The sequence below is a fragment of the Lissotriton vulgaris genome, unplaced genomic scaffold, assembly GCF_964263255.1.
Source record: "Lissotriton vulgaris unplaced genomic scaffold, aLisVul1.2 SCAFFOLD_4180, whole genome shotgun sequence".
Lineage (NCBI taxonomy): Eukaryota > Metazoa > Chordata > Amphibia > Caudata > Salamandridae > Lissotriton > Lissotriton vulgaris.
This window is the reverse complement of record NW_028254935.1, coordinates 150,954-178,951: the sequence shown is the minus strand read 5'-3', so window position 1 is coordinate 178,951 and position 27,998 is coordinate 150,954. Positions and strand designations below refer to the sequence as shown.

The 27,998-nt window shown below is 42.6% G+C and overlaps 1 protein-coding gene across 1 annotated transcript in view; it reads right to left on the bottom strand.

The window, feature by feature from the left end:
* Nucleotides 1-856: 856 nt before the first annotated feature.
* The window catches only part of LOC147659369 (H(+)/Cl(-) exchange transporter 7-like), a gene marked incomplete at both ends in the record, with an annotated part of 156,189 nt that continues 129,047 nt past the window's right edge, over nt 857-27,998 (bottom strand). The window contains 6 exons of the mRNA XM_086951796.1: nt 857-908; nt 1,580-1,749; nt 2,462-2,555; nt 8,725-8,863; nt 12,463-12,523; nt 18,305-18,359. Coding sequence (XP_086807922.1) covers nt 857-908; nt 1,580-1,749; nt 2,462-2,555; nt 8,725-8,863; nt 12,463-12,523; nt 18,305-18,359 — 571 coding nt within the window. The remainder of the gene's footprint in view (nt 909-1,579; nt 1,750-2,461; nt 2,556-8,724; nt 8,864-12,462; nt 12,524-18,304; nt 18,360-27,998) is intronic.

The window sequence follows — 27,998 nt, the reverse complement described above, 5'->3', positions numbered from 1 at the left end:
GGCATAGGCACTGAATAACAAAAGTAAACAAAGGAATCTAATCTGCAAATTACTGGTCATTTCAAAACACCCCTTATAATACACAGCTCCACGATGCTCTGCATACCATGGTAGCAGTTAAGCAGAACAATAAAGCACTGTACATTATTGTTGTCCAAGGGTACTAAATAGAAACCTAGAACTTATGTACCTGGTTAAGCACCCTCTCAAAATAATTAAAGTCCTTCGCTGCCACCAGAACAGATACGCAATACGTCTTAGCTGCAGGTCCATAATGAGGGGCACATACATTTTAGGTGAGCCTCACTCAAAAGTAAAAATATACTGTAAAATCATCTTAATGTGCAGATCTTAATCATGGGACAATAATTTGCTCACACCTCCTTTCCCAAAAATGTCATCCTGCCATAAAAAACAGGTTCTATGGTCCCCAGTTTGCATTTCAAGTGTGAACCCACTGGATCAGTATACTTGGATCGTGAACTGTGACTACTGAGCACATCAGCTCCGAATGCTCTGCATTACCTCTCTCTCTAATGAAGTTCTGCAATACCTTCAAGCAAACACCGGCTGGTATGTTTTGTAATGTAGGAGTGCAGGACTACAATATTATTGCAATTATGTTTGTAGGGAGAGAATCACATTGGAGGTCTGCTTGCTCAGTCAAATCAGCAAAATGATATCCATATATAAGATTGTTGTATGGAGAGTTCACGTCAGGAGCTTCACAATCGCCTGGCAAGGTCGATGGGCGCAAATGATTGCATAACTACAAGTGTTTGTGGAGAAGTCTTGCAGGGTAACAGCTCTATCATGCACAAGTAACCGACCAATGTTAACCAAGAAGCCCACTTACCCAGCTGGGCTGCTGCTCCCATGAGAGCATACTTGCCAGGGTCAGCCCAGGTCTGAAAAACAAATAAGACACAAAGGAGTGATATCATAATTACTCTTCAGCAGGGCTTCCATCTCCAACAGGTGCACAGAAAGGCATGGCAACATAAAAGGCAAGCATTTAGGGGTGATATGCGAGCTTGACTTAGAGGAAAGCAGGAATAAACAATTGACACTGAGGTTAATGAGCCAGAAGAGAGCAGAGGAAGAAGAGCAAAGGGAAGCAAGAAAACAAATGGGGACTTTATGCACACTTAAAGCAATGGTGGTTGCATTAAAGCAATAGATATTTCATCAAAAATCCAAGATATAGCACTACATTTTTAATAATTATGTGGTATTCCTTCAGACATTTCAACATACTACACATGAGACACTAAGGGAAAGGCAATCTTCGTTTGATCATCTCAATGACTAGACACAAAATTTGCAATGACATAACACTAATCGGAATAAAACCCCACTCCAATGCCTTGGCAAGAAAAAAGGGCAACCACTGTGGCACGTGAAGAACCATCAATACATGGCCAAGCGTCAGAACATTACAAACACAGGAACAAACAGTTCTACCACATACACAGAGAGAAGAACAGGTCAAAAATGACACTAGACACTCCACGCCCATACCACAGCACAACCCCCTACATCAAGAGAAATAACACTAAAGTGGTGAGAGGACACTCACAACTCCACCACGTATCGAGGATAGCAGGATCCCAAACAGCCTTCCCCAGGCGGCCCCGATTAGAAGAGATGGAATGAAGACTCCTGCCGACACAGTGAGGCCATACGTCCAGCAAGCCAAGAAGAAATACACGATTGTGAACAGGCCAAGGGTGAGAGGATTAAAAGAACCTAAGAAAAGAAGGAAGAGTTAAAGGGCCACTCTTTTGGCTGCTCCATCATTACTCTACAAAGCATCTTACACCTTAAACACTCAGCCAGAGTTATGCTTCAACAATATTTAAAACCCAAGAAAAGTCAAGTGGGCAGTCCTTAAACAATATCTGCAGCAACTGAAGAGTGAAACACCCTTACAATGGCTTCAGAAGACTAGGGGTGAGATTAGATCTGAAGTAATACTCAGACTCCCTCAGACAGGATGAGGCACATTTAACATTGGCAATATAACTTATTCTCTTGATCTAGGAGTAATGTCAATGCAACTACCTTACAGAGAAGAAGAGCACAGCATTGGTCTTTCAGTGACAAATGACTTCCTGGGAAAAGTCGAAGTGTGCCTATGTGGCAGACCCAAGTCTATCATTTACAATGACTTTTACTGGCTTCGGTTTTGAGTGGTGCTAAGGATACAATCAATGGAAGAGTCATACACTGCGTTCACAGTAATACCGGCTGGTAATTCGATTGTTCTCTCTATATTAACACTTGATGTTTCTCTGATGTGAGTAGCATAATGTAGTCTTATTCCCATTCAACCAGGAGCCTTTGTGCAAATAAATATAAAATGAAGGGCATGATGGTATGAAATTGTGTACATTTCTGTGTTAGACGTTTCAGGAAGGCAATGCGCATTAAAGAGCTGTAGACTGGAAGGGCTACAGACCTGCTGGTTCATGGAAGAGGCTGCGCACACTTCTTTCCGGTGTGTTGAAGAAGGCAGTGGCCATTGAATTGTATTCTCCATCAGAACAGAAGAGCTGGTGTGAAATATGAAAAAGTAATCGTCAGCAGTGATCATACTGGAAAGAATTCAGACTCAATTTGGGGAGGAATGCTAGTTGTACGTGGGGCCAGATTCAAGCCACAAAAGTGTACCTTAGCAGCCAGCAGTACTGTACCCTGTCAGTGGCACTTGTTTTCTTTTTTTAACCATTGTTTATTGAGTTACCAAGAGAGTGTATATGTTACAGACACATTTCAAGTCAATGATTTAATCTGTATGGTTCTCTTTAGATACATGGGTTGTGTTACAGCTGGTTGCTGTGGAAGAAAGACTTTTGTTTTTGTTTTTAAATAAACAGTATGAAATGAAGAAAAAACATCCCCAACCACCCTCAATGCAGTCCTCCCTTTCCTCCCTGGTGTAGGGCTTGTTAGATCAAGGCATGAATTAATGCTCTCAGTAGAAAGCTCGAGGTACCACCAGTAATAAGTTGCACTTGCAGGTAACACCACCCCCACAGGAGGCTCGTTAAAGTCTCATTTCTTCTCTCCTCCCGGTCTCCATTGAAGTGTGATTAAAATAGGTTCAGTGCTCGAAGGCCCAGTGGATACATCCACGCAGCGGCTCCCTCCATAAGATAGTTAAGTAAAGACTACTTTAAGATTGCACAGCCTTTAATATCATCTGCCATATTAAATGTCAATCTCTTTCCACTGCCAAGGATTCCAAAGCTGAGAGTACCACTAGTTAACATCCCAGGGGTCTTTAATTTTTCAAGATGCCGCTATAGCTGTCTTTTCGGCCACTACGCAATTCCATGAAATAAACATATCACTTCTCGACTAATATTGGACGTTGCTTTCGTGCCCCAAAAAGCACCTATGCAAAGCTCTCCGGGAGAAGGTGGCCCAAAACTGCATGCAAGCCAGCCTGTACCTCCTTTCAATAGGGTTTATCTTGGGACATGATGACCTAAAGTGGGTGCAATCGCCCACCACTTCACATTCTCTCCAGCAATGTGGACTGATTATGTTGCAATATTTACGTAGTTTAGCTGGATACATATACCAGTCATACAACAATTTCTACAGGTGGTCTTTAGCTAGGATACTGTGGGTGTTCTTGTGTAGTTCTTGCGACACGTGTGCCCATTGTTGTTCTCCTAGTTTATGGTTCATAGAAGTATCCCATGTACCAGCATATGAGTGAGTGTTTGTTGTAATCGATTTAATAAGGATATAACTCCTCTCTTACCTGTCGCCAGCCTACCAAATCGCTCGATATGGGTCAGGTCATATAGAGCAGCTACTTTAACAGTTGGATGTGATAACCAGTGCTGCAATTATCTGCATCACAATCTGTCTGCCTCCTCTAAACTAAATTTCTATTTACATTCAGTAAAAGATTAACAATGCCCCCTCGTACATATCCCGCTCCATTAGGCATCCACAACTACGCCAGTTGGTAAAGGGGAGCAATGACAAGGCAAGAGGCAAGGCTGGGTTAAAATAGTTGGAAGTATAAGGATAGGGATAGGAAGTCAAGCCCAGTTTCTTGTTTGCTTCATCTCATACTTTCAAGACTGTATTTGTTGGGGTGCTAAGCGTTGGCTTGCCTTTTGCCCCAGGGTTTCCAGACCAGTTCCTATAGGGATAAGCACTCAAGCGCTCTGTGCATATGGAACCAGGCTTTCTTGGATCCTCTCACACTCCAGCCTGCCAGGACTTGGAGCTGGGATGCAAGTAGTAAGTGTGAACATCCAGAAGGGGTAAGCCTCCCTTCTCTATAGGTTGGTATAGGACCTTGTAGGACACCCTTGGCTTCTTCCGTCCTTCGCTGTATTTCAGAAATGAATAAGCTCTTGATGGAATGGAAAACGGATTGCAGTAAAAGTATGGATAGGGCTTGGAAGATATAAAGAAATTACTGTATTTTTGTTTTCTAAAGGAGAATAACATCTATTTATTACTAAATCTCTAAAAGTGAGTATTTAGAAAAAGAGACAACATGTTCTACTTTCATTCAGAAACGAACAAACAGCAACAGAGGGAATTTGCACAATGCAATTATATTTCTTTTTAGCTGAGGTATCTAAAGAACATGTTTCTTCTAGTTGCATCTTCTCTTTTATTGCTTGGATTCTGTTTATATGTTTGCAGTTTCCAGCAGAACGAAAATAAAACGGTTTACAGCACTTATTAGTTTTCTGTTTAAACTAAGAGTTCTGAACAAGTTGGGCTAAAGCACTGCATATTTTGGCAAATGCTGGAGGTTTTATGCCAGGTAAGTCTAGAGAGGCAGCATATGCAACTTTAAAAACAGAGTGGCAAAACAAAATAAAGACTATAAAACCTTAGGTTTACTCCAACCAAAGTTTTGACATACACCTAAGTCAACGGTCAGGGACTTGTACTCAAATACATAAGAGATTGAATTTGAATTATACATTAACCTTGTTCTATAATGGATAATAAACAGGTTTAGCTGTATTTCAGAATTTAAATAACAATTTTGTACAGTAACTTTTTTCTAATGGTGTTATTTTGGCAATCTGTATTTTGCACAAAGTTTAAACAAAAGCAGAACTTAAGGTAACAGAGAACAATTTCATCAGATACTTTTAGACAATGTAGGAATTTCATCTGTGATCAACCAACATACTTTGGAAAGAAGATTCTCTTCCCCGAAGGTCTTATTTCGAGGCATGTAACAACAAACATTCAGTATAAGCTTGAGACGGTTTGAGGTTTACATGCTATGCTTCATTCTAGATCTAGATGTTGAGCTCAGAAAAGCATGCGGTTTACTTGAAATACATTTTATGGACTTCCGGCTATGATGTTATCAAATGACATCTTCCCTGCCACAGTGGAACATGCGAAGTTACGTGTAAGTGTGACAGAATGCAGTGTTTAACACTACTCTTCACTGCAGATGTGAAGGCTCAGGTTTGAATTTAGCTGTAGAACTACTGTTACAAAAAGGAAAACCTTTCCAGTATGAATGTATTCTAAGGTAAATGACGTTCAATGCATATGAAGAAACAAATAACATGCTGCAATGGGTTTGACGCTTGAGACTATTCTAGTTTTACATGCTACCAATTATTCCATGGTCAAGAGGCTGTTCTGGAAAAATATTTATAAAAGAATACACTTTTTTTCTTTGTCGGAAGGCAACCGCAGACAGAGTCTACATGACTCATGATGATGTTGAATTAAGCCCATAATACCCTATCACATAACCACCATCTTCAGAAATATTTAACCCACCATCTGCTCTGAAACCATGCAAGTGACTAAATTTAGGAAGTAGTTTAGGAAGCATTCATCTGTGTTTTCTTTTAGTAGTAAAGTTTTTGCTTCAGAGTCAGTAATGCACACCAGCAAAACCGAAGACGAACTTAAGACTCGGAATTTCTTCAAGGTGCTGTGTGTGAAGTGCGAGTGGAAGCAAGTCAGCCCCATGGTCATCTCTTCTCAGCTAGAAAATGGCCAGTGAAGAAGACACAAATTCAGAAGAAGAGTCTTTGATGACTCAAAGGACTGAATTATAATGATTACCATTTTGTCAAATTCTTTCACATAGTACTGGTTTGTTAAATTCTGAGTTGGTGAGCCTCTGGGGTACTGTGCTATCAGATAGCCATAAGGAAACTCAAAAGATCTGGTCAGATTCATTCACCGTCTCTCAAAGGCTAATAAAACTGGCAAATTTGAGGAGGAATCACTGTTCACAGCCTATAGGGTATACTGGACCCCTGCAAAATTATCCAAAATAACACCGGATGCATATCGGTGCCCTAGATGCAACCTACCGACAGCGGATGATAGGCATATGTTCTTAGAATGCCCAGAGATTCTTGATTATTGGAAGGAGGTGGTGGGGTTTTTGGAAAAGGTTTTATCTATCAGTGTTACGTGCTTCCCTAGGCTAGTGTTTTTTGGTTTACCAACCGGATATAACATTAATAACTTTTCATCACAATTTATATTCTATGTGATAGTCTTAGCAAGGAGAGAGATATGTAGAGAATGGAAGTCGGAGGTCCCGCCTAGGTTCGCTGACTGTTTGAGAAATATTATGTTGGTAAGCAAATTGGATATGGCATGTCAGGCGCAAAGCACAGAAAGGGTCTGGTCGGCACTGGTGGCCTGGTTGAGGAGCTAAGGGCGGTCCAATGATTATGCCAGAGGTTTGTCGGTCCTGTCCTCCTAAGCCCAGGGTGTTACATCGGAGGGTATGGGAGTTAGATAAGGAGGCAGCCTACCTCTGGGAGTGGCCTGTTTGTCGCACACCGACTTCAGTGCGGCCTCAAGATCAACAGTGTGAAAGGCATGAGGTGCTCCTATCTAGAGTTTTCAACATCTGGTGGCATGTATGAGGACAAAAAAAATATTAATAATAATTCTTTCAGATTTTTTAGAAGTTTTCAATATTGGTCTATGGAGAAGACTGTTTTAGGTTCGTCAAAGATCTAATTAAAGGTTCGCTTGGCTAAACAAGCTCCAACTCTGCAAACACCTTTTGCCTCATGCCAATAAAAAACACCTCATTAAGTGTTTACATAAATTTCATATCCAAGACTGCTCAAGTAAAAACACTGTGCCATTAGGAGGTTACATAAAATGAACACTCGTCCAGTAAGCGGATGGCTTCAATGTCAATGTATTAAACTGTTTTGATTTAGGTCTCAAAAAGGCCTATAGCAAGACCTCTTTCAACTTCTAGTGCCAAAGCAGAAGAACCACAGTTTATTAAGACTCAGGCACTGGAAATAGATGGTGGTAAATTCACAATACTCAAAGCACACCTTAACGTGCAAAGTCACTAAATATTAGGGACAGCTCATGAAGATTCCCTTTACATGTAGGTTGATAAAGTCTTCCTCCAGAATCCCAAGATCACAACGTTAGTACAAGTGATCTCTGGATCTGAAGATATCCATTTCCTGCAATGCCATGGTCTCTGTCCTATGGATGATGAAGAAAACAAACCTCATAAATTGTTTGGGTAATTTTCAAAATTAACTGATAAGCTCTTTAGTATATTCCTTTAGTTGACACCAGAACAACACTGCTATAATATAACATGTACAGTTGTGTATTTTTTGTCATCCTTTTGTTACTATTTTGACCTTGGTTTCACTGTTGCTGATTATCTGTGTAAATATGACTAAGGGCCTGATTTAGAGTTTGGCGAACGTATTACTCTGTCACAAACGTGACGGATTTCCCGTCCGCCGCATTACATCTGGCATAGGATATAATGACTTGTAATACGGCAGACAGGATATTCGTCATACTTGTAACAAAGCAACCCAGTTTGCCGAACTCTAAATTAGGCCGAAGTAACAAAGCACCTACAAATTCTTTTTAAGTGCTCTGACAATCTTGAGGCATGGTTTGGACTATAGCTAATAAATTGTCATAAAATTTCCCTAACCCTACTTACAGAGGGAATCACAATTAAAAAGGAACCCTAAAGGTCAGCAGCTTGAGAGATAAGCTACTCACTGGGTGAAAAGGAAGAGTCGCCAATTTAGTGAGCAAAGAACATAGGTTACACATAGGAGGTTGATTGAGGCTTGGTTATTTAATATAAGTTTCCCATAAGAGAAATGTACGTATAAGTGGCACTCCATTTTCTAGATTGTTCCTTGGAGCTCAGCCCATGCCCCATTTTTGTAAAGTGATCCATTGTACTGGGCCCCTGAACTGATAACATTTTTAAAAATCTGCTAAATAAACAATTCATTCCTTTTTCAGGACGATCCTGACAAATTGACCGTGGACCATTTATTTCGGATGAACCTCCTTCGGAAATTAGCAACCTAGTAAACTTAAATTACGAAGTAAATACATGTATGTACCTAGTTCAGAAAACTAGGACGCTGATTTTATGTTCTCAGACCATCTCTGGAACATATATCTAAGCCCTTCACAATGATTTCATATCACAAAGTTTGACAGCATACTAAAACACACATTTTTCTATACCTTCTATCTAGGCTTCACTTATTTATTAGTAATGTTTGCCAACACAGTGTAAGAACTATTTTGTCTGCTTTAGTTAAGTACCAGCTGTAGGAAGTGAGTTTTACCTGCTGCAAGTATTTGTTTGGGGCATTCAAAACAAATGCAGTGGATATTTTAGGGAGCTTAATGAAGGTTTTTCCTTGATGGAGATGCCAATTACAATACCTGGAGTGGGTATTCCACAGCAGTCCCTCGAATTGGTTTGCAATCATTTGAGTAGTAGATCAGGAGGAAGGACACTGTGGCGGTTACGGCTGCTAGCAGTGTGGCTTCAATGACTTGTAAGTGACGGCGATGCAAATAACTAGCATGAGAGAAGGCATAAAATAAGTGTAATTATTAAAAGGAAAAACAAAAAGACAAACAAAATCCCTCAACTTACTGTAATTCTACAAATAAACCACACATACACGAAGGTTGCCATTTCCTTAGAGTAGCATTTGTCCAGTAAAAACATTCATATGGCTTCTATGAGGCTGCCTTTCTGTGGTAGTGATCATGAGCCACAGATTATCATGTTTCTCCTAATCAGGTCACCAGCATTGTTGCTTATGGGAAAAATAAAATCTGGCATACACTAAATGCTGGATGAGTTGCATGAATCACAGCTGTAACACATTACTAAGTTGTTAAGTACCAAGTTCTATGTTCTTGTAGGTTTACATTATTAAATTATCTAACACAGCGCCAAGAAACCGACCAGTGTATGTTGCGCTTTATAAATTGTTTTTACATTACATTTTACATATTTCTGTAAAAGTGAAAGTGTACAACCTACACCAGTTCCCATACATGTACATCTGGGCCACAGTGACTTTATGCCCTATTACCTAAAACACCCAAGAATGTTGTGTTTAAATGAGGGAAAATGGATTAACTAAGGGTTGTGTGTACATAAGGAAAGTTTACATCTTCTATTATGAACTGAGTTAAACATTTGACAGGTTAGACTAATATCAATCAAAAGAGCTTTTCGTCTTCCAGGGTTATGTGGGATGGGGATGGTGGTTTTGGTTCAGTTTACTGCAGCTAATTAAATGCAGGGAAATTACACAGGGGAAAGATATGGTAGGATGGTGGAGGTAGCGGTTCAGTACACTGTGGCTAATTCAGTCAGTGCAGAGAAATCCACAGACAACATTTATGAGAAAGAAGGTGAAGTACACAGCAACAACAACAATAAATAGAGTTGGGCGGAGAAAGATAGAAACTGAAATCTGGGAAAATGGAGTCAGTCCATCAATGGGGAAAAAGAAACAGAGGGGACATTCAACATGGGCAAGGACAGTTGATATGGACAGTGATGATCTCGATGCTGAATTCAGCTAAAACCAGTGGTAGAGGTTTAGTACATTAATGCTACCTGAGCACATTCCGTAGGGTTTACCAGCCAAACCGGACATTACTCAATGTGTTAAAAAACAAGCTTCACAAGAAAGAGGAACCCCAAGAATTTGTAGGAGTGAACCTGCGATTTGCATAAAGTACTCAGTTATTGGGATTCACTAAATGGCAGTCAGTCTGCCCAAATCCCACAACTGTGGACTGTCCAAAGAGTGGAAAATCCACAACCCTCAGAAGTAACATAATGTGCAACTTCACATTTCTTTTTCTTCTTGTTTTTCACTTACATGGAAGATATTTTCTATGTGGAAAAATCACTAATTGCTACATACCACAAAAATGGGGATGTTCCTTGCTCCTTCCCATGCTAATGACACCAGTTGCACCTTCCTTACTAGATAGGAATAAGTTAACAAGATTAACTCACTCTACCTTGGTCTACCTAATCATCAAATGCCCCTCCTGCAAGTGGTTACGAATTCTGCATCCAGACTGGTAACTCGAGAGAAACCGTACAACACATTGTCCAATTCTTAATTCAGTCCAAAGGCTCTTTCTCAACACCAAAATTATCATCCTATTCTTATTATTCCTCTACCACACACACAAGTTATTCCATTTTGAAGCCCCAACACCCTTCTAATTAACATATTTCAACACTAAATTGTTGAATGCCCACAGGGTTCATTGGATAGCAGGTCAAAAGGAGAGAGGTTAGACAACTTAAAAAAGGTCTGGCTGTTGACAAACTGTATAATAAAAAAATGTTGCCATAAGAAAGTTCTCAAAAAGTCCCTTTCAGATTCTGCCACTGTAGCCAACAAGTCTGAAGAGCGGCCCTTTAAAAGAAGTTTTTTCAATTGCTAAAAAAGAGAACAGACCTGCTTAGTAATGTCTGAAAATAAAGAATATCTCTCCCCTTAGCCCACAGGAAACAAGGTTTAAATAGCTCATGTAAAGCAATCAAAAGGTAGGAAGAGAGCACAGAAGATCACAACTGCATATAGAAAAACTGCAAAATAACATTGGACCTTTAGTCTCGTGGAAAACACAGAACATGTTAAAAACAATCTTTTCCTCTAAATACACAAAAAAGATGTGACAATGGGTGGAGGTTGCTGCTCTGAGCAACTGGAAAAACAAAAGCAAAAGTAAAGCAGCTAAACTGACAAAGACGCAAGAAAAGGGAGCCCTCTTCCCAATGTATTGGAAAAGGCTTATCACTGCTACCATACAGCAGACTGGAAAAGAGCACAACTCTCCTAAATTACTGTTAAAAAAAAGGGAGCATCTCCCATCCTCACCCAATAAGAAAATCTTCTAGCTGTTTGCCTCCACCAATGGAACAGGGAATAATCATGTGGTCTCAATCAACAAACAACAAAAGAAGAACGTACCTGCTTGCTTAAGTAATGGAAGTATAGTGGGAACCACAGATTTCCTCAATGAATGAAACTTGTCATTAGGGTAGAGAAGATCACAAACAAATGACAAAAAAATACATTGGGCATGTGTCCCATATCCAATATGACAAATGAGGAAACAGGAGCAACCTTTTCAATTCTATTGTAAAGCAATGACTTTAGAACCTCTTTAATGTGAACAATATTTTAACCTGTCGCAAAGCCAAGCTAACCTTGATTTCTGGCAGCACAATCCAGACCCATACATAGCCTTCTGTCTACGTCCGCCAACAACTGGAAACTTCACTCTCTCAAAGGAATGAAACAAAGCAGCGCAGGATGTACATAACATTTTCAACTGCTTCTTCGCTTAGGGAAGTACATTATATTTCAGTTACTACAAATAAACCACACATACACGAAGGTTGCCATTTCCTTAGAGTAGCATTTGTCCAGTAAAAACATTCATATGGCTTCTATGAGGCTGCCTTTCTGTGGTACTGATCATGAGCCACATATTATCATGTTTCTCCTAATCAGGTCACCAGCATTGTTGCTTATGGGAAAAATAAAATCTGGCATACACTGAATGCTGGATGAGTTGCTTGAATCACAGCTGTAACACATCATTAAGTTGAAGGGTTTAAAGAGACGGGGAAAGGAAAAGCAATAAGAGGCAGCACACAAATCAGAAAAAAAGGAAAAATGCAAAAAGCAACTACTGCTAAAAAGAAAAAATGGAAATCTAATCGGAATGGAACTGCTCGGGATACCAAGTGGCAAAAATAGAGCAAAACACGCAACACGGACAGGAAACAAGCTGTAGTAGGGAGTTAAGAAACGGAGTCGCAACCGCACAATGGATTGTCCTAATTAGGTGCCAGCATCCAGAAATCCAGCAAGCGAGGGGGATGCTTGCATTAGGAGACATCACCACATTAGTTAAATGCATTTGTGAATTTCTTAATAGGTGCCATGTAAACCAGTTCCATAGGAGTGTACAGTAGACATTTTTGTATCCTTTTTATAAGTATCAGCAGTAAATGGCGTTTCCACTGTTATGTTGTATATTGTGTAAGGTGTTTGGCCCTTATATCATTTGATAGGATTTGGTTTAGAAACTGGATTTTTTTGGTTGCCAGGAAGGCCATCTTACCTGATTCTAAACATTGTAAGCCAGTAATTAAGTTGGTTGAATAGAGCTCCCAGGACGCCACCTGAATGAGAGGAAAAACAGGATGAATATGACAGTGAGCCAAGGCTCACTGTTCACAGGTTTGGTGTAACTATGTGCACAAACTATACACAGGTTTATTTTTCATTCTCAGCAGCGTAATGCAGAAGAGCCTGCTAGTTTACATGCAGTGGAGCAGGAGACTAACATTTCACCATTAACTTCCACTATAAAAATCTTTGTTGCAATATTCATTCAACTCTTTGGAAGGACAATTAAGGCTCTACTCATATCCGGCGTCACTGAATCTACAACACATACATGGTCATATTGCCAATCCCTCCATTGTGTAACTGGACGTCAAACATATACAGCGAATCCACAATTTATAAACTGTGTACAGAGTGGAGTTAGTGCAGTACAGTTATTTTTGCATTCACAATTTCCTGGGATGGAGAGTGTGATGCGTAACATTCTCGTCATTCAGAACAAAGTGCAACTAAGCCTTATGCGGAGTTATTTCTCCTTTTGTAACAGGCTGCATGTAACAGTTCCATATAAGTGACTGAGCCTGGTACCTCAGATGCACTATTTGGGTTCCACAGGCAGTGTGTGACAGACGTATGGGGGACTGCCAAAGTTGAAAAGGAGCAGATAAAAAAAAAAAGAACATAAGGTTTCTCTATTTGACTACTGTACTTATTACTGGATGATAAACTTACTCACCTCCAAGATCTTCCCAATAAGTTTCATCCCCATTTGGGCTGTATGATACTTGAAAGGTTTATGGTTTATTTGAAGCTTCAATTCCCTTAAAAGAAAGGTTAGGCTCTGTGTAAAAATTCTCCACACATAAAGTTATTAAGAATATTAATATTTGATCCTACGTTCAAATTTGTGAAAGTGGTGCGATCATTGTAGGCGTTCACCACTATATTCAAATTGCAGCCGCTTTGGGATTCTAAAGGACTACCATTCATTTTAAGGGAAGTTTCAATTATACCACATCAACAAGCCACAACTAACATTATAGGGGACTTGGAAGACAATCAGGTATCATCACTTTTTGACACTTAAAGAGGATGGGCACATTTGGTTATACAGCACCACATGCTACGATAAGGTTGTTACATGGTAACATTTTCCTGTTGTAGCAAGTGTGGCTGTAGAGAGACTTGTTCTGAATAGACGGTAAAGCAGCTTCTCAAAAAGCGGGGCTAGTGCACTGATGATGCAGATATCTGAAATAAGGTATTTAACACAATAGGATCACTAAAGCCTGTTGACAGGTTTGAATGCCACATAAAAGTGTTTTCTGAACATGTGTGGCACTGGCCAGGTGGCATATTCGCAGAGGTCTCCTAAAGGGTTGTTTCTCAGTAAAGTTATAATGGCTCCCTCTTCGAGTATAGAAATTGCATTAGGAATCACAAACAGTGTGCTTTGGCCTTGGCATAGCAGGTTTGGATGCATTTAACAATCAATCTCGCAATGCCGTACATGGAGATGGGGTGTCCCATATTGGCTTAGAAACAGCTACAAAAAGAGGTTTTGTCTTACGAAAGCACATAGTCCTATTGATGTACATGAGTAGGGGTTACTGCAGATGATACTTATGGGCATTGAAGGCAAACCCTAACTCATGGAGTGAGGACACAGCTGTTTGAGTGTGTGGTAGGCATTATTGTCTGCTGTTGCTTTTGATGATTTTTTGATCAATCAGTAGCCTAGATATATAAAGATGTGAATGGCAGTCATGCCATGATGCACAGCCATCATCTTTAAACATTTTGCTAACACCTATAGAACCTTTGTGACCCCAAAAGGCAGACCTTTGCACTGGTAATGGTGTCCACCTACCACAACCAGAGCTACTGTGATGATACGGGTGAATCAAGATATGGATGTAGACATCTTAAGACCAGCACTACCAGTACTTCCCTGGCCAGAGTAGCTAGGTAACTTCTAGCACAGCGGTCAGGTGGAAGCGCTCTGACTCTATGTATTGGTTTAGGGGGTCACAGGTCTACGACCAGCTACAGGGGCATGCCTTCTTGGGCATAAAGAGGTATCATGGTCGTAAAGGGGCACTGTATAGATAGCTTCTTTGGCTAACAGCACCTGCACCTCCTCCTTAAACAGCTGAAGATGGTCGGGTTGTGATATTGAAGCTGAATATTTGGTGGCATAATGTGGAATTCTAGGCAGTATCCATACTCATCCCTTGTCTAGAACATTGCCTCCGTAGCCACTTCATGTAAAGGTCTTGGAGGTTTGTGTTTCTTGAAAGGATTGTTGCTGGTGCTGGTAGCCATACCTTAGGGTGGATGCTGAAGCTTCAGCCCAACATCTGGTCTGGTGCTTTTAAAAGGTGAACCTTGGGTGAAGCCCTGAATGTCACCCATTCAGTTAGATATCTGTGTCCATCAGGATATTTCTATAATCTTATCGACCTGGGGGCTGCGAAGATACTCCCCAGCAAAAAAAGCACATTGAAAAGTTGCTGCTGCAACTCAGACCAGAAGCCAGATATTTGAAGCTAAGCATGACACTGTAAGAAGATGCTGGTGTTTATTCCTATTAATAATGCGGAGCTAGGGAGAGTAATTTAATACAAAAGTACCACAACAGGTAACATGAGCAGTCATGTGGTACCTACACTGCAAGTCGGTCTCCCAAAGGTACCATCCTAGGCCTCATAAACGATCAAGTAGCCCGAGATTGAGTTGCAGCGAGGGAGACAGCAGGTTGTGCCACAGTCCCGCAGACAGGAAAGACAGGGCAAGGAGAAGGCCAAATCCCTGAATGCGCCTCTGATCTGAAGATCATATTAGCTCCTGAGTAGGACTCAAGAAGAAAGTGGGGCATTCTTAATAGAGGAAACATTGGGAAAATTTGTGCTAGCACTCCAAAGTGGGAGAAATTACCTAAACTATGATTGATGGAGTGGCTTTCCTCCCCCCTCTAACCGGAGAATTAAATGAACGTAGTGAAATTACTTTCACTAACCCGCAACAGTCAATGCACAGAGGAGGAAGAGCATGCAGATGACAAAATGGGGAATAAAAGTCAATCTTTACATTGTCAAAATATCCCACTGTCCTCATAGAGGAAAATGTTATCACCAGTAAAGTGCTAGAAAAAGGGAAAAAGAACGGCAATAAATCCAACAGCAACATGTCAAGTAACCCCATCACCTCTGTTTTAAGGGGTATTAAAAAGGGAACCCACCTTCCACCAATTGTAGAAGGAGAACTCATAATAACAGCAAATAAAGAGGGCGGCCGGCATTACGTTACACAGCTATTAAAACTCATTGATTGGGCTTGGCTCCCAAACGTCCTTAATTATCGATCCTAGTGCTCAGCCTCCTGAAAATATTACACATGCAAAAATCATTTTCAATTAATAAGTAAGTTTGAAGTCATCCCAACTCTAGCCAGTGATCATGCAGCCTTCATATGTGAAGCAAAGATCCCATGTCCTATTTGCATTAAAACAAGACTTGTAGGGAAACAAGAAGAGCTGGAGCCCATTAACAAAATAAAGTGGTGCATGATCAATAATGATGAGCAAGAGGTAATCGCGGACCAATTCCTGGACAAGATTCAGTGAGCAAACTGTGAAGCTATAGATCCAAACATCTGGGGCCTCCTGGTTGATTTTCTAGCGGAAAATCTTGGGAAGGTCCGGCAAGGGTGAGGTTTCTGTCCATGCCAAAATGGCAGCAAACAACAGGAATTAATTAGTGGCCTAAAAATTAGGCTAAATGATATCGTGAGAAGGCTTAGCCGTGATGCGGGGAGAAAAAAGGCCTATGAAGCTGGGTGGCTGTGAGACGATCGAAATCTATGAATGTTCTCTTCGCCCTACTGAGGTATAAAGAGATTTAAAGTTGGATTGCATTACATGAGGTAATAAAATCAAAAGACCAGAGGAAATGCTGGATCTGGATTAATAAATGCTCAACCTTTTGAAAGCCATTACTGCTCTATAGACTGACACATGGGTGAAGATAAGAGTCAACACCAGATGAACCAGCTCGGATAAAATCTGGACAAATAAAGGCCTAAAGCAATGTTGCATACTGGTGCCATTATTACTCAATCTGTACCTGGCTGACTTGGCAAGGGCTTTTCCTCAAAAAATGGCTTGCCTCAATGTACAACCACTCCAGTATGCCAATGATACAGTCCTTTCTGACCAACCACCAATTGGCCTCCAGAGGCTCTTCGATGCACTGGCCAGCTACTGCAGGTCCAAGAACCTGGAAATCAATGTAACAAAAAACGAAGGTAATGGCAATCTCTTGTAAATTGAAAAAAACGTGGGCCTTGATTAATTGATGGGGAAGGCCAATGAAGTGGTTGACTCTTACAAGTATCTGGAGGAATGGCTGGGCCCTAGAGGCTGTGCAGCACAACACATTAAGGCCCAACAGAGGGAAGGAAAGTCCCTAGAATTGGTGTTCCACAAGTTGTAACAAATCACTGACGAACCCAGATCTAACTGCTCTCTTGAAGGTAATGGGAAGCACATTTCTCCCCACTATTGCTTATGGGGCTGTGCCATTTAGAGACAAATTGGCTGGAAAAGGGGCAGATCTCTTGTTACGGAAGAGTTTTTACCCATTCAAACTGCACATCACACGCTCAAGTTCGGCAAGAGTTTGGACTAGCTTCACAGCATTGGATACTCAAAACAAAGTTTATGCCTTACAGCCTCAAAGTGAAGCAGGCCAAGAATCATACATTGAAGAGTACCATTTGGGAAGTGATAAGTAATCCGACAACAAACTGGCACAAGTATCGAAATCACACCCTAGAGGTACTGGAGGTAAATGACATGTGATCGAGTGGTTTGCTGGCACCCTTGATGGACAACCTGCTGATTAAACAAGCAAAGCTAATATCATCAGAACAGGACGCATGATCAGTGAAGAAATGGAGGGCTGGCCTCCGCGCTGTACGAGTCAGGATTCCTTCCATCCAGTCTCTCCTTGCCTCTTGGCCGGAGTATAAAACGTGAATTAATGGGCCTGCAATTTAGACTACTTTTGAAATCACACTGGTATGGTCCCAGAGGCTCGGATGACACCTCTGTTCTAAGGGAGAGGAGTCATTAATACACATTCTTTGTATCTGGGGCAATATGCTTCCATTAAGGAGGCTTTAGCTCCTGCTGGTATGGTGCATTTTAAATATCAGGACATGCTAAGTCGCTGTAGAAGCCGGCTTGAGAGGAAAGTCAGCCAAGGCTAGCTGTTCATTTTGTGGAATTTATGAACTCTGTATCCATGCTGCTCTGGTTCCCCCAGACCTGGGTATCTCCCTTATGCTGAATCACTCACATCTAAAATGATCATCTTGTCAGGGCTGGGTTAACCCGTTTCTCAGTCTGGTCCTTACTTTTGACTATGAAGAAATGTTGAAGATTGATAATGGGGAGCTTTCTAGATGGCAGGGGAGGGGGTTGCCTACCACCAATAATGTTATATGTAATTTTATAATAGTTTTTATACCTTTTAACACGTGAGAAGCTCTTCAAAGAGACTAGTAAAACTGGTCTTAAACCCCAAATCAGAACCACTGCAACACTACCACCAGGCGCCACACAGCCAGGGGGAGAGGGTACACACACACACAATCGCTACCAAAGGAGAGCAATATAAACAAACTGACTACACATAGGTTAAATACGAAGTTAGCTTTAGTGGGAATGGCAATCTGATGTTAAAGGTTTTTTTTTCATTCAATTACCAAAACACACCTATGAAATGCAATTTGTTTCTGTGTGAGAGATTGAACATAAAGGGCACACTTACCAACAGCTCCCATGCAGATGAAGATCGGGATCTCAAAGATATTGTAGGCATTTTCCTGAGAATAAATGGAGAGTTTTGTAATTGGGAGTGTTGCAAATAAAGGCTAAAGTCAGTAATGCAACACCAAACTAGGCCCAGATGCACGGTTAAAATAATAAATTCCCAATGGGCACAAGCATAAGCAAGATTTACAAGATTACAGTAACAACATCCTGGGGGAAAATGAAATGACCACCAAGTTCATTAGATCACAATGACATGCAAAGTTTCAAATTATAAAATAACTCATAACTAGATGCAACACCTTACATCTGTACCATGGCACTCCGGCACAAAAGGCAACGGCACTCACCAAACCTACAAGATCACTAAGGCAGACCAAGCCCCTGGAGACATGATGCACAAAGTCTCTAAGGACTGATTTTGCCTGGCCCAAAATTACTTTACCCACACAAGCAACAGCTGCACATCCAGCTTTCTAGTGCACAACTGCCTACCTAGCTACCTTTGACAAAGCTGTGTGGCCAGCTTTCCAATGCAATTGTGCAGAAAATAGTTACCAGTAGTACAACCATTTGAAAAGATACAGCTTCCAGTGTTTTCCATAAAACAGCAGAGCACAAATTAAGCTGCTACTGGGAGTGAACTGGACCAACTCTGCTGTGAGCCTCAGGGATCCTGTTAGCTCAGCAGAAGCCCTATTTCAATGAATGCCTTTAATTTAATTTCAAGTGCTAGAAAACCATATTCCGTTTGTGGGCGGCATCAAATCACCAGTAGAGAAGATGAACCAAGCCATGTTAGTGGCGAGTTAAATAAATCTGCCCAGTTCTGCCATTGGGTGCTATAACAATGCATAACAGTGATAGGTAGCACTATTTGCATTGCAATGACTGTAGATGGTGATCATTCAGACTGGAGGTGATAGTAGCTGCCATCTGGATGGCACTTCAAGTGGACTGGATTTGCTTAACTTGCATGTGGATTTCTGATTTGAGGGCTGGGGCGATGATGATGGCTGTTGGTGTGCACTGGATAATAGCAGATGTAAAGAGTTAGCTCAGCTGTTGCAGGCCTCGGCTAGTAAAACGAAGCTGCTATTGCCAACTAGTGTACCAGAACATCCACAGTGGATGGCTCACTTAACAAGACTTATTGCATTTGCACACACACACCCACACAAGAGCCCCCCCCACACACACACACAAGAGCCCCCCACACACACCACACAAGAGCCCCCCACACACACACGCAAGAGCCCCCCACACACACCACACAAGAGCCCCCCACACACACACACGCAAGAGCCCCCCACACACACACACGCAAGAGCCCCACACACACACACACGCAAGAGCCCCCCACACACACACACGCAAGAGCCCCCCACACACACACGCAAGAGCCCCCCACACACACAAGCAAGAGCCCCCCACACACACACGCAAGAGCCCCCCACACACACACGCAAGAGCCCCAAACACACACACGCAAGAGCCCCACACACACACGCAAGAGCCCCACACACACACGCAAAGAGCCCCACACACACGCAAAGAGCCCCACACACACGCAAAGAGCCCCACACACACGCAAAGAGCCCCACACACACGCAAAGAGCCCCACACACACGCAAAGAGCCCCACACACACGCAAAGAGCCCCACACAGAGGTCAGGGGTGGCACAGAAGCAGAGTTTCACCAGCTGAGACTCGCATGAAGCCTCTAGCATGAAAAAGAGGGATGGTAAGGGAGAAGTGATGAAAGAGAGGAGGTAAACAATGAAGGGAGAGCTGCGTACGTGGGGCGGGGGGTCGAACTTGGCCAGAGGTGGAGGAGGTGTACCCCAGACTCGAGGGACTGCCCCTTCCAGCAATCTAGGAAGCTTTTTTCAGGAGAATTTGTTTGAAAAAGCAGGTGGAGCAAGTTGTTCCACCAAGGAATAGCTGTTTTTATTATTACTGCTGATAAGTTATCTGTGCCGCCTGCTCTTGTAAGTTTTAGCATCTCAGTTGTTTTCTTAATTATTGGTATTGAGAACCCCTCTTTGATCTCTTTATTAGCAAGAAATGTCATCAGGCTAACACATGATGGCATCTTTATTGTAGACTGCCTCCAAGTATTCTACCCAAGCATACTCTCCTATCAAACCTGTCAGTTTCCCCTGCGCTTTTTCAATCCCATTCTATACCAGTCTCCAAAATTTCCTTACGTTGTTTCTGTTGTGCACATGATGCCACAGTATAAAGCGCATGTCTGCCTAGTAACACAAGTTAACTACTTTAGCCAAAGGGGTCCATGCACCCAAGACATCAATGTATTTTTAACTCATCCACTGGTAGAAAACAAAAAAAGAAATCAGACAAGACCGGCTTCTCTCCTAACGGGTGCAGTGATTCAGACATGAGCATCCTTGTCTAGGTCTGGCAGGCTACGTGTGCAATGTTAGATCGCGACCTTCATATGTGCCTTAAATAATACATTACAACTACTGGCTAACATATACCATTTGTAGGTCTCCTATATAATGTGCAAATGAGCAAGACCCACAGCTTTCACATTTAAAAAAAAATCTTTATTTTAATTGTAAGGGGCCAGTGTCCGATCCCTTAAGCTTGCTCTAACCAAACCAAGAAACTAAGCTTGCTCTAACCAAGAAACTAAGGTTGTTAACTGATCCCATTCCAGAGGTACACTGCTTACCAGCTAGGATGGACCATCCCATTTGGTGCAGGGTCAAGACTGATTTGCATTTGACTGTTTCCTGTCTGTAATAGCACAAAAGAGCTAAAAAGATGGTATAGAACAGGTCTACAGATCTTGTACAGTGCCCTGACGCCACTTATTGCAAGAGCATTGTTTATGGGATCGGGCAACAACATGCTCTATCATACAACTGGCCACAGTAAGACAGAATTCCCAACATGCACCCAACATGGACCAAATAGATGTTCCTCAAATTATGACTGTATAGCAGCGACACACTCTAAATGTACAACATTACTCATCTGTGGTAAACCAAACATCAATGCTATCTGTATACTTCAGTGAAATGTATCGGTATAAATAATTTAAAAACAAAGTGGCAGAGGGCATGTCTATTTTCAGAAACACAGTCATGAAAAATACTGCGTCTCAATTTGCTATGACTTTTTTTTATCAAGACACTAGGCTGGGATGTGTCTTATTCTTTCTCTCTTCAGACTTATATAAGCCCTATTCACTAAACAACATTGACTACATTGATGGACTACCCGTAATATTGTTATCGCATTTTGAATGAGATACCCCAGTGTACCTAGAGAGAGTGAGAAACCATCCACCCACTCCTCTGACACAATTCAGGGGGGGAGGGGCTGCCCCAGCGCTCCTGTAGTGGTGCTCTGCTCGGCATCTGCCTAAACGGACAATTTTTTGGCTTGCAGTACGAAAGAAGAAGGCGCAGCTCATGGGAGTAGAGGGTGCATCGAAAGAAGAAGGCGCAGCTCATGGGAGTAGAGGGTGCATCGATTTCTGTGTAGGAAGGTCATTTACTTATGTTAGGTGTGCGCGCGCACAGCTCCCTGTGCCTCTCACTGCCCCTCGTGCTCACAGCAATAGGTCATTGGTACACACTTGTCACCTAACCTCCGCCCCCTCGAATTGGCTGGGTCTGGAACTAACCCCGCCCTGTCACACACACACACACTCCAAGCAGAACATGGTGAAGGCATGGACGCCAGCATTAGAAGCAAAACAAGTTTAGCAAACTTTGTCAGGAGTCCGGAAAGCCAAGGGTGGGGCAAAAGAAAATATTTAAGCAGTAAACTCAGAGTAGCAGGTTAAGTGAACAAAGCACACTAATTATACTGTTTGAACGCATCACCGAGCTCAAACAAGGCGGAGTGCATTAAAGCACGCATGAAGGTGCATAGCGTTGTTTTCATACAGTAGGCACCGCCGGACCTATGCAGCTCAGCACAGAGGGTAGTAACAGCTGAGTCATCTCAAGAGAACAGAGCGGATCCGCCAACAGAAGAGGCAGTGAAGAAACGACCGGCAACATTGGGAAATCTGGAGATTACTCGTTCCCGGGTGCACTGCACCCGCTGCACGATTGGTAAGGAACGTGGTTACGCTGCCGCCGGGAGCTATCCCCACCATGTAGACCATATGACTAGAACAGGCATCAGCTCCGTTGACCTCTCCACATCCACCCGGCTAGAGATGTCACTGAAGGGCCACCGTAGATGAGCGAGGCTATAATTAGCCGTGCTAGAAACAATGGCCCAGCGGACACAGGAAGTAGGAGCCAGGGTGTGCGCGGAGGAAGGGCCCCTCCGGACAATGGCTATTCTTCCCCAACACTGCCCACCAGCAGGCCTTTGTCTGCGGCTGGCATCACCAAGGCCTGTTATCCCAAGCCGGAGCCCGTCGCCGCGCTGTAGAAACAATTTACACTTCCCGGCTGGTTGCCAAACACCGCTCAAAGCGCGCCGAGGGTGGGGGCTCGTTTTCAAGGTGGGGTGGGCGGTAGAGACTGCATGGTAAACGCCGGTGTATTTACTATCCACAAGCGCGGTCGGTTTACTGTAAATGGCGCCGCGCCCTCCAGCTTTGGCACAAACTCGCGTTTTCTGTTGACAAAACAATACAGAGCAAAAACAATGGGAACATGCAGGGCCCGGTCCAGGGAGGGGATAGAGACCTATCCCGGAAGAAAAAGGCCCCTTCAGCACATGTCCCTGCCATTCATGCCTAAATAAAAAACAAGCACCACGAGCACAGGGAGGGAGGGGGGCGGGAACGGGCACAGGACAGCGGGAGGGGGGGGCGGGCAGGAACGGCGCACGGACAGCGGGAGGGGGGGGGGGAATCACGGCGCACGCACATTTATAAACAAAATGCTCCTTACCTGATCGCCTCGTGGGAACTCGAATTTTGCAGCCAACTTCAACAACAGACACTTTGAAAAGGAACAAAACAGGCCCACTCGAAGAAAAAAAAAATAACACACACCCACCACCATGATGACGAACAGAAGTGGGTGGATAGGGAAAAAAATCTCGGGAACGCCCCCGAATCTGGTCCGGCCTTGACGGACAGATCTCTGTTCCAATGGCTAGACTCCATTTATGGAGCTAGCCAATGGAACAGAGGGGCGTATTCAAGGCACCCATACTGAAAACTAAAGATTTCTCTGGGGGCGGAGCTAAAGCTCCGTGCCCCAGGCGAAACCTAAAAATGGAAATCGGATTGGGTGGTCTTATTCTACATCAAAGGCTACTCTCGAGGTAGAAGCGTGCAAACGTTTTCAAACTTACTTGCAGTTAGTTTAAATATCTTAAATTATTTATGGCATGTTGTGCATCAGAACTAGCCTTAGTTTTACTCCTGGAAAAACATATTCAGATAAACAGTCATTGTTTTTGAGAGGTGACACCAGCTGTGCTAGTGTCACTATACCAATCTTTTTCATAGCCCCATGGTATGCCCAAGCACCTTAGCAGCCATATTGCATTGTTTACCCTCGATCACATGCACAACTAACAAAAATTAAGCCTTGAATGATTTGCCAATAGCCCTCAAAACACATTACTATGGCCGGAATATATTATCTTTTTTATGATACATTTCTTTCATCAACCGAACACACCAACAGCCCCGTCTACTCACCTCAAAAGCTCATCATTATCATTACATAAACCATGAGCATAACAACCCATGTACCAGTTGACTTCACTGTGATCCCAAGCCTTTCCCTCTCCTTTCAAAATAAAGAAATTTGCTCACACTGGATGACAGGGTGTTCGTAGCGCAAGTATAAGATGGAAGTGTTGTAGACGAGCATAATCTTCTGGAAAGGACTCCAGTGAGTTTAGAAGAAGGCAGAGCTAGGAATGCTATGGCAGATTGTGTGAAAGTGAATTATTAGGTGAGGTGGTTATGAGACCTCACAAAGTAATAATGTCACTATTCGGTATTAGGTCCAGTTAGATTTCTTTAAACAAAACCGTAGCTCAGTCCTGGGTAGCTGAGACACAGAGCAGTCAGGCGTAAGTCAAAGGAAAACAAGTGTAAAGCATTTATCAGTATCAACATTGTCAATTTGTAAGAAACACAACACAATAAATCCCCACTCCAATTTACAAAAATAGTATACATTGTCTATTGTTAAATAGACATCAAAATGACAGAAATCTGATGAAGGGAACTGGAGTTACGATTTTAGCACAAAGTTGTCAAATCAGTGCAATTTACTCAAATAGTTTTGTAAATCATGCTTTTCAGTTTTTATCTATTATTATTAGCAGCATTTATTATTAGCTATCTCATAACAGGCTTTCCAGCGCTAGCCATCCTTGCCGGAGATCATCCCCCTTAAATAAATAAAGTAAGCAGATGCAAATCTAGGTACACCCAATAGCAGTCGGGCTGTCACGTTCTGGATGGGGCTGCCACGTTCTGGATGATTTGCAGCCTGGTGGTCATTGAAATAGGGCTACCTAAAAACAGAGTTACTGTATTGAAAGTGTGATAATATAAGCCCCTGTACCACAACTCCTCTAAGCTCCATACCGAGCCATTTGATGGTTTGCCTCAAAGCTTTTAGGAGACCGAAGCAGGTGGCTGCTACTTTTTTCGCTTGCAGAGCCATGGAGAGCCGGATGTCCAAAATAACACCCAGACTTTTCACCTCCGATTTAGGGGAAGGACAATTACCTAAGGACAGAGGCCAGGTAAGCTGGTCCCATACATATGGGTTATTTTCAACCACCAGGACTTCCGTTTTCTCCCTATTTAACTTGAGGTAACTCTCTACCATTCACTTGGTGACTCACTATAAGCAGCAGTTAAGTTTGTAGTAAATCAGCTCACCATTAGGAGAGGGAGAGAGAGAGAGAGAATTATCTGGGCGTCCGCTTAAGAGAGCATAGTGAAACCAAAAGAACATATAATGTCGGACAGTGGACGGACATATACGTTAACAAGTGTGGGGCTAAGAGAGGATCCCTGTGGCACAGCACACTTTAACTGATGCATGAGTGCAAAATGGTCTTCACTATCTTGAAATCTATTAGTTAAGGAGCCTAGCCATTTTAAAGCAGTGCCTATGATGCAAATCTTTTTCAGTCTGTGAAGAAGAACAGGGTGTGACAGAGTATCATAGGCTGTACTTAAATCCAACAGAATAGGTGCAGCCGGCCCTCTCTGATCTTAGAATAGCTTTAGAACTTCTGTCGCCATTAGCAATGCAGTTTCTGTACTATGACTCTGACTGAAACCAGTTTGCAAGGGGTGCAAAATGTTGTTCACTTCCCAAAGATTTGCAAGATATCTATTAATCGCTTTCTCCAGAATTTTACTAATCCCTACAAGAAATGAGAAAGGTTTATAATTAGCAGCGTTTCAGGTTTAACTATGGTTTTTTAAGCAAAGAGAGTATAAAAGCACGCTTCTGGGACCATTCCACTGCCCAGGGATGCGTTCTAGATATCTGCCATCGCTGTAACAATGGTATTGCCTCCTTTAAGGAGGAAATCTAATGAAGCAGGGTCTACCTAGGAGCCCGATTTGATCAGTCCAGCAATTTCAGGGATATCTTTTTTCCACACTGGAGGAACTATTTCAAGCTTAGGATTTGCAGAATTCATATTGTTAGATTCAGCTATATCCAACAAAGGATTGCAAATAAGACTGATTTTACCTTAAAAAAACGGTTGGGCGGTCCCTCACAATGAGACTCTGAGGAGGTAGGCCCTGTCTATGAGCCTCGAATGAGAGGGTCCAGCCAAAGTTGAAGTTTCAGGGCAATCGCAATAGAGTGCAAGTCAGATGCAGGGGCCCGAGTTGGTCCTGGTCAAGTTTTTACCTGTGAACCTAGAAACTGCTCTGGTTCTTTTTTTCGTCAACAGGCTAGTCAAAGGTGTTCTCTGCAGCTCGAGTCTGGCATTGGGTCTGACGGATAGGTGAAGTCCAGCGGTCCATTGGGAGTACTGGTTCTCAACGGAAGCTTGAAGATACATGTGTACTGGCAAAGTAGCAGCAGTGTATGAACCTCTCAGGCTGTGCACAAAAAGTTATCTTTCAGCTTTAGGCTCACAAGTTGCAGGTCTGTTGTGAGGCGTATACTCTAGCACCTCTTGGGGGCTATGACTCAATCTCAGGAGCTACACCAGTGGACTCCAGGGCAAGTTCAGCGGCAACTTTGGAAGTGCGGGGTTCTTTTTGCTTTTGTGTCCCTTAAGCTTAATAGGAGGATAGCCAAATAACCCTTGGAGTCCACTCACTGGTACTTTGCACAAATGGGAGCAGGTCCAGCCCTTCGGGTCTCTATCCACGATATGAACAACAGGGGCAGCCCTTCTCTTTCTGAGGTCCTGTCTTGGTTCAGCAGGTGAAGTCTTTCGTGGTGCAGTGTTTCTTTCCAAGGTGCACAGGTTCATCAGGTTCAATCCTCCTTCTGTTTTTTCTGAGTCCAGTAGAGTTTTGAGGTTGGTAGCCAGGAGTGCAATTTGTGCCAATTTCAAGTTTGTGGGTGGGGGAGGACTCCTAAACAATGGGAAGAGGGGGGGGAGGGGAATTCCCATGGGGGCATCCCTACGTACTCTTACATCACTTCCTAGGATATTGGAACTAACCTAACAATTCCACAGTGCATCTCCTTGCCCAAAATCCAAGATGTCAGAACCTTCCTTCCCTCGGTCAGAGCTGTGGACACACTCCTGAGGTGTACAGTATAATGAGTAGGGGTGGGCGGAAGTCGCGTAAGGAACTTACGTGGAGAGGCACAGATATTGAACCAATCTCCATGCCTCTCTGCATAGTTCCGTTACGCGCCGCCAGCCCGCCGCCCGCCTCCTGCTGTATTAAATTACATTAAAAAGCCTAAAATAAGATTTAAATAAATCTAACCTTATCGCGGGCGCATCCTTGTCCATCAGGCCTTCTTCTGGGAACTGTGCATGCGCGGAAGCCCGCGCATGTGTATTCCTCACCAGGAAAGTGCATGCACAGGCTCCCACGCATGCGCAGTTCCAAGAAGGCGCGATGGACAAGGATGCGCCCGCGATATGGTAAGTTTTATTTAAATCTTATTTTAGGCTTTTTAATGTAATGTAATACTGGGGGCGGGAGGCGAGCACCCAACTTCCGTTATGCCCCTGAGTGTGCTGAGATTTGCCTCGTTTCTCCGCCTTCATTGCGAAAGGCGGAAGGGGCAAATCTCCGAACATTCCGTGGGTGGAACGGAGATGCCCGCTCACCCCTAATAATGAGTCATCCCTCCTGAGAAAACCTGTTTTGCAATGGGATTCCCCCTCTAGGAGAGATGCCAACCTGTCTACCTACACAAAGAGTTCAAGCAAAAAAGGCTTATGCTACCTGGACTGGACCAATAGTTATATGAGCATACAGGATGTTCAGATAGATTGTTCAACACATATTAATGAAACAACATGACATTAGACAACCATTCCAAAGTCTGTGTGATTTATTTCACTCTTCTTTTTGTTTTTTTGAAAACAAGATTATGCCATTATTTTCATCTCGGACAACAATTATTTTTGAAAAGATATTCTCTGGTGATAGTTACAAAAGAATTAAGCAAAAACACATTGTAACACAACACAGTGAAATACAGTAAAAAGATACAATGAACATACATAATGGCATACAAGACAAAACGACCAGTCATTATTTCAAATTACACTAG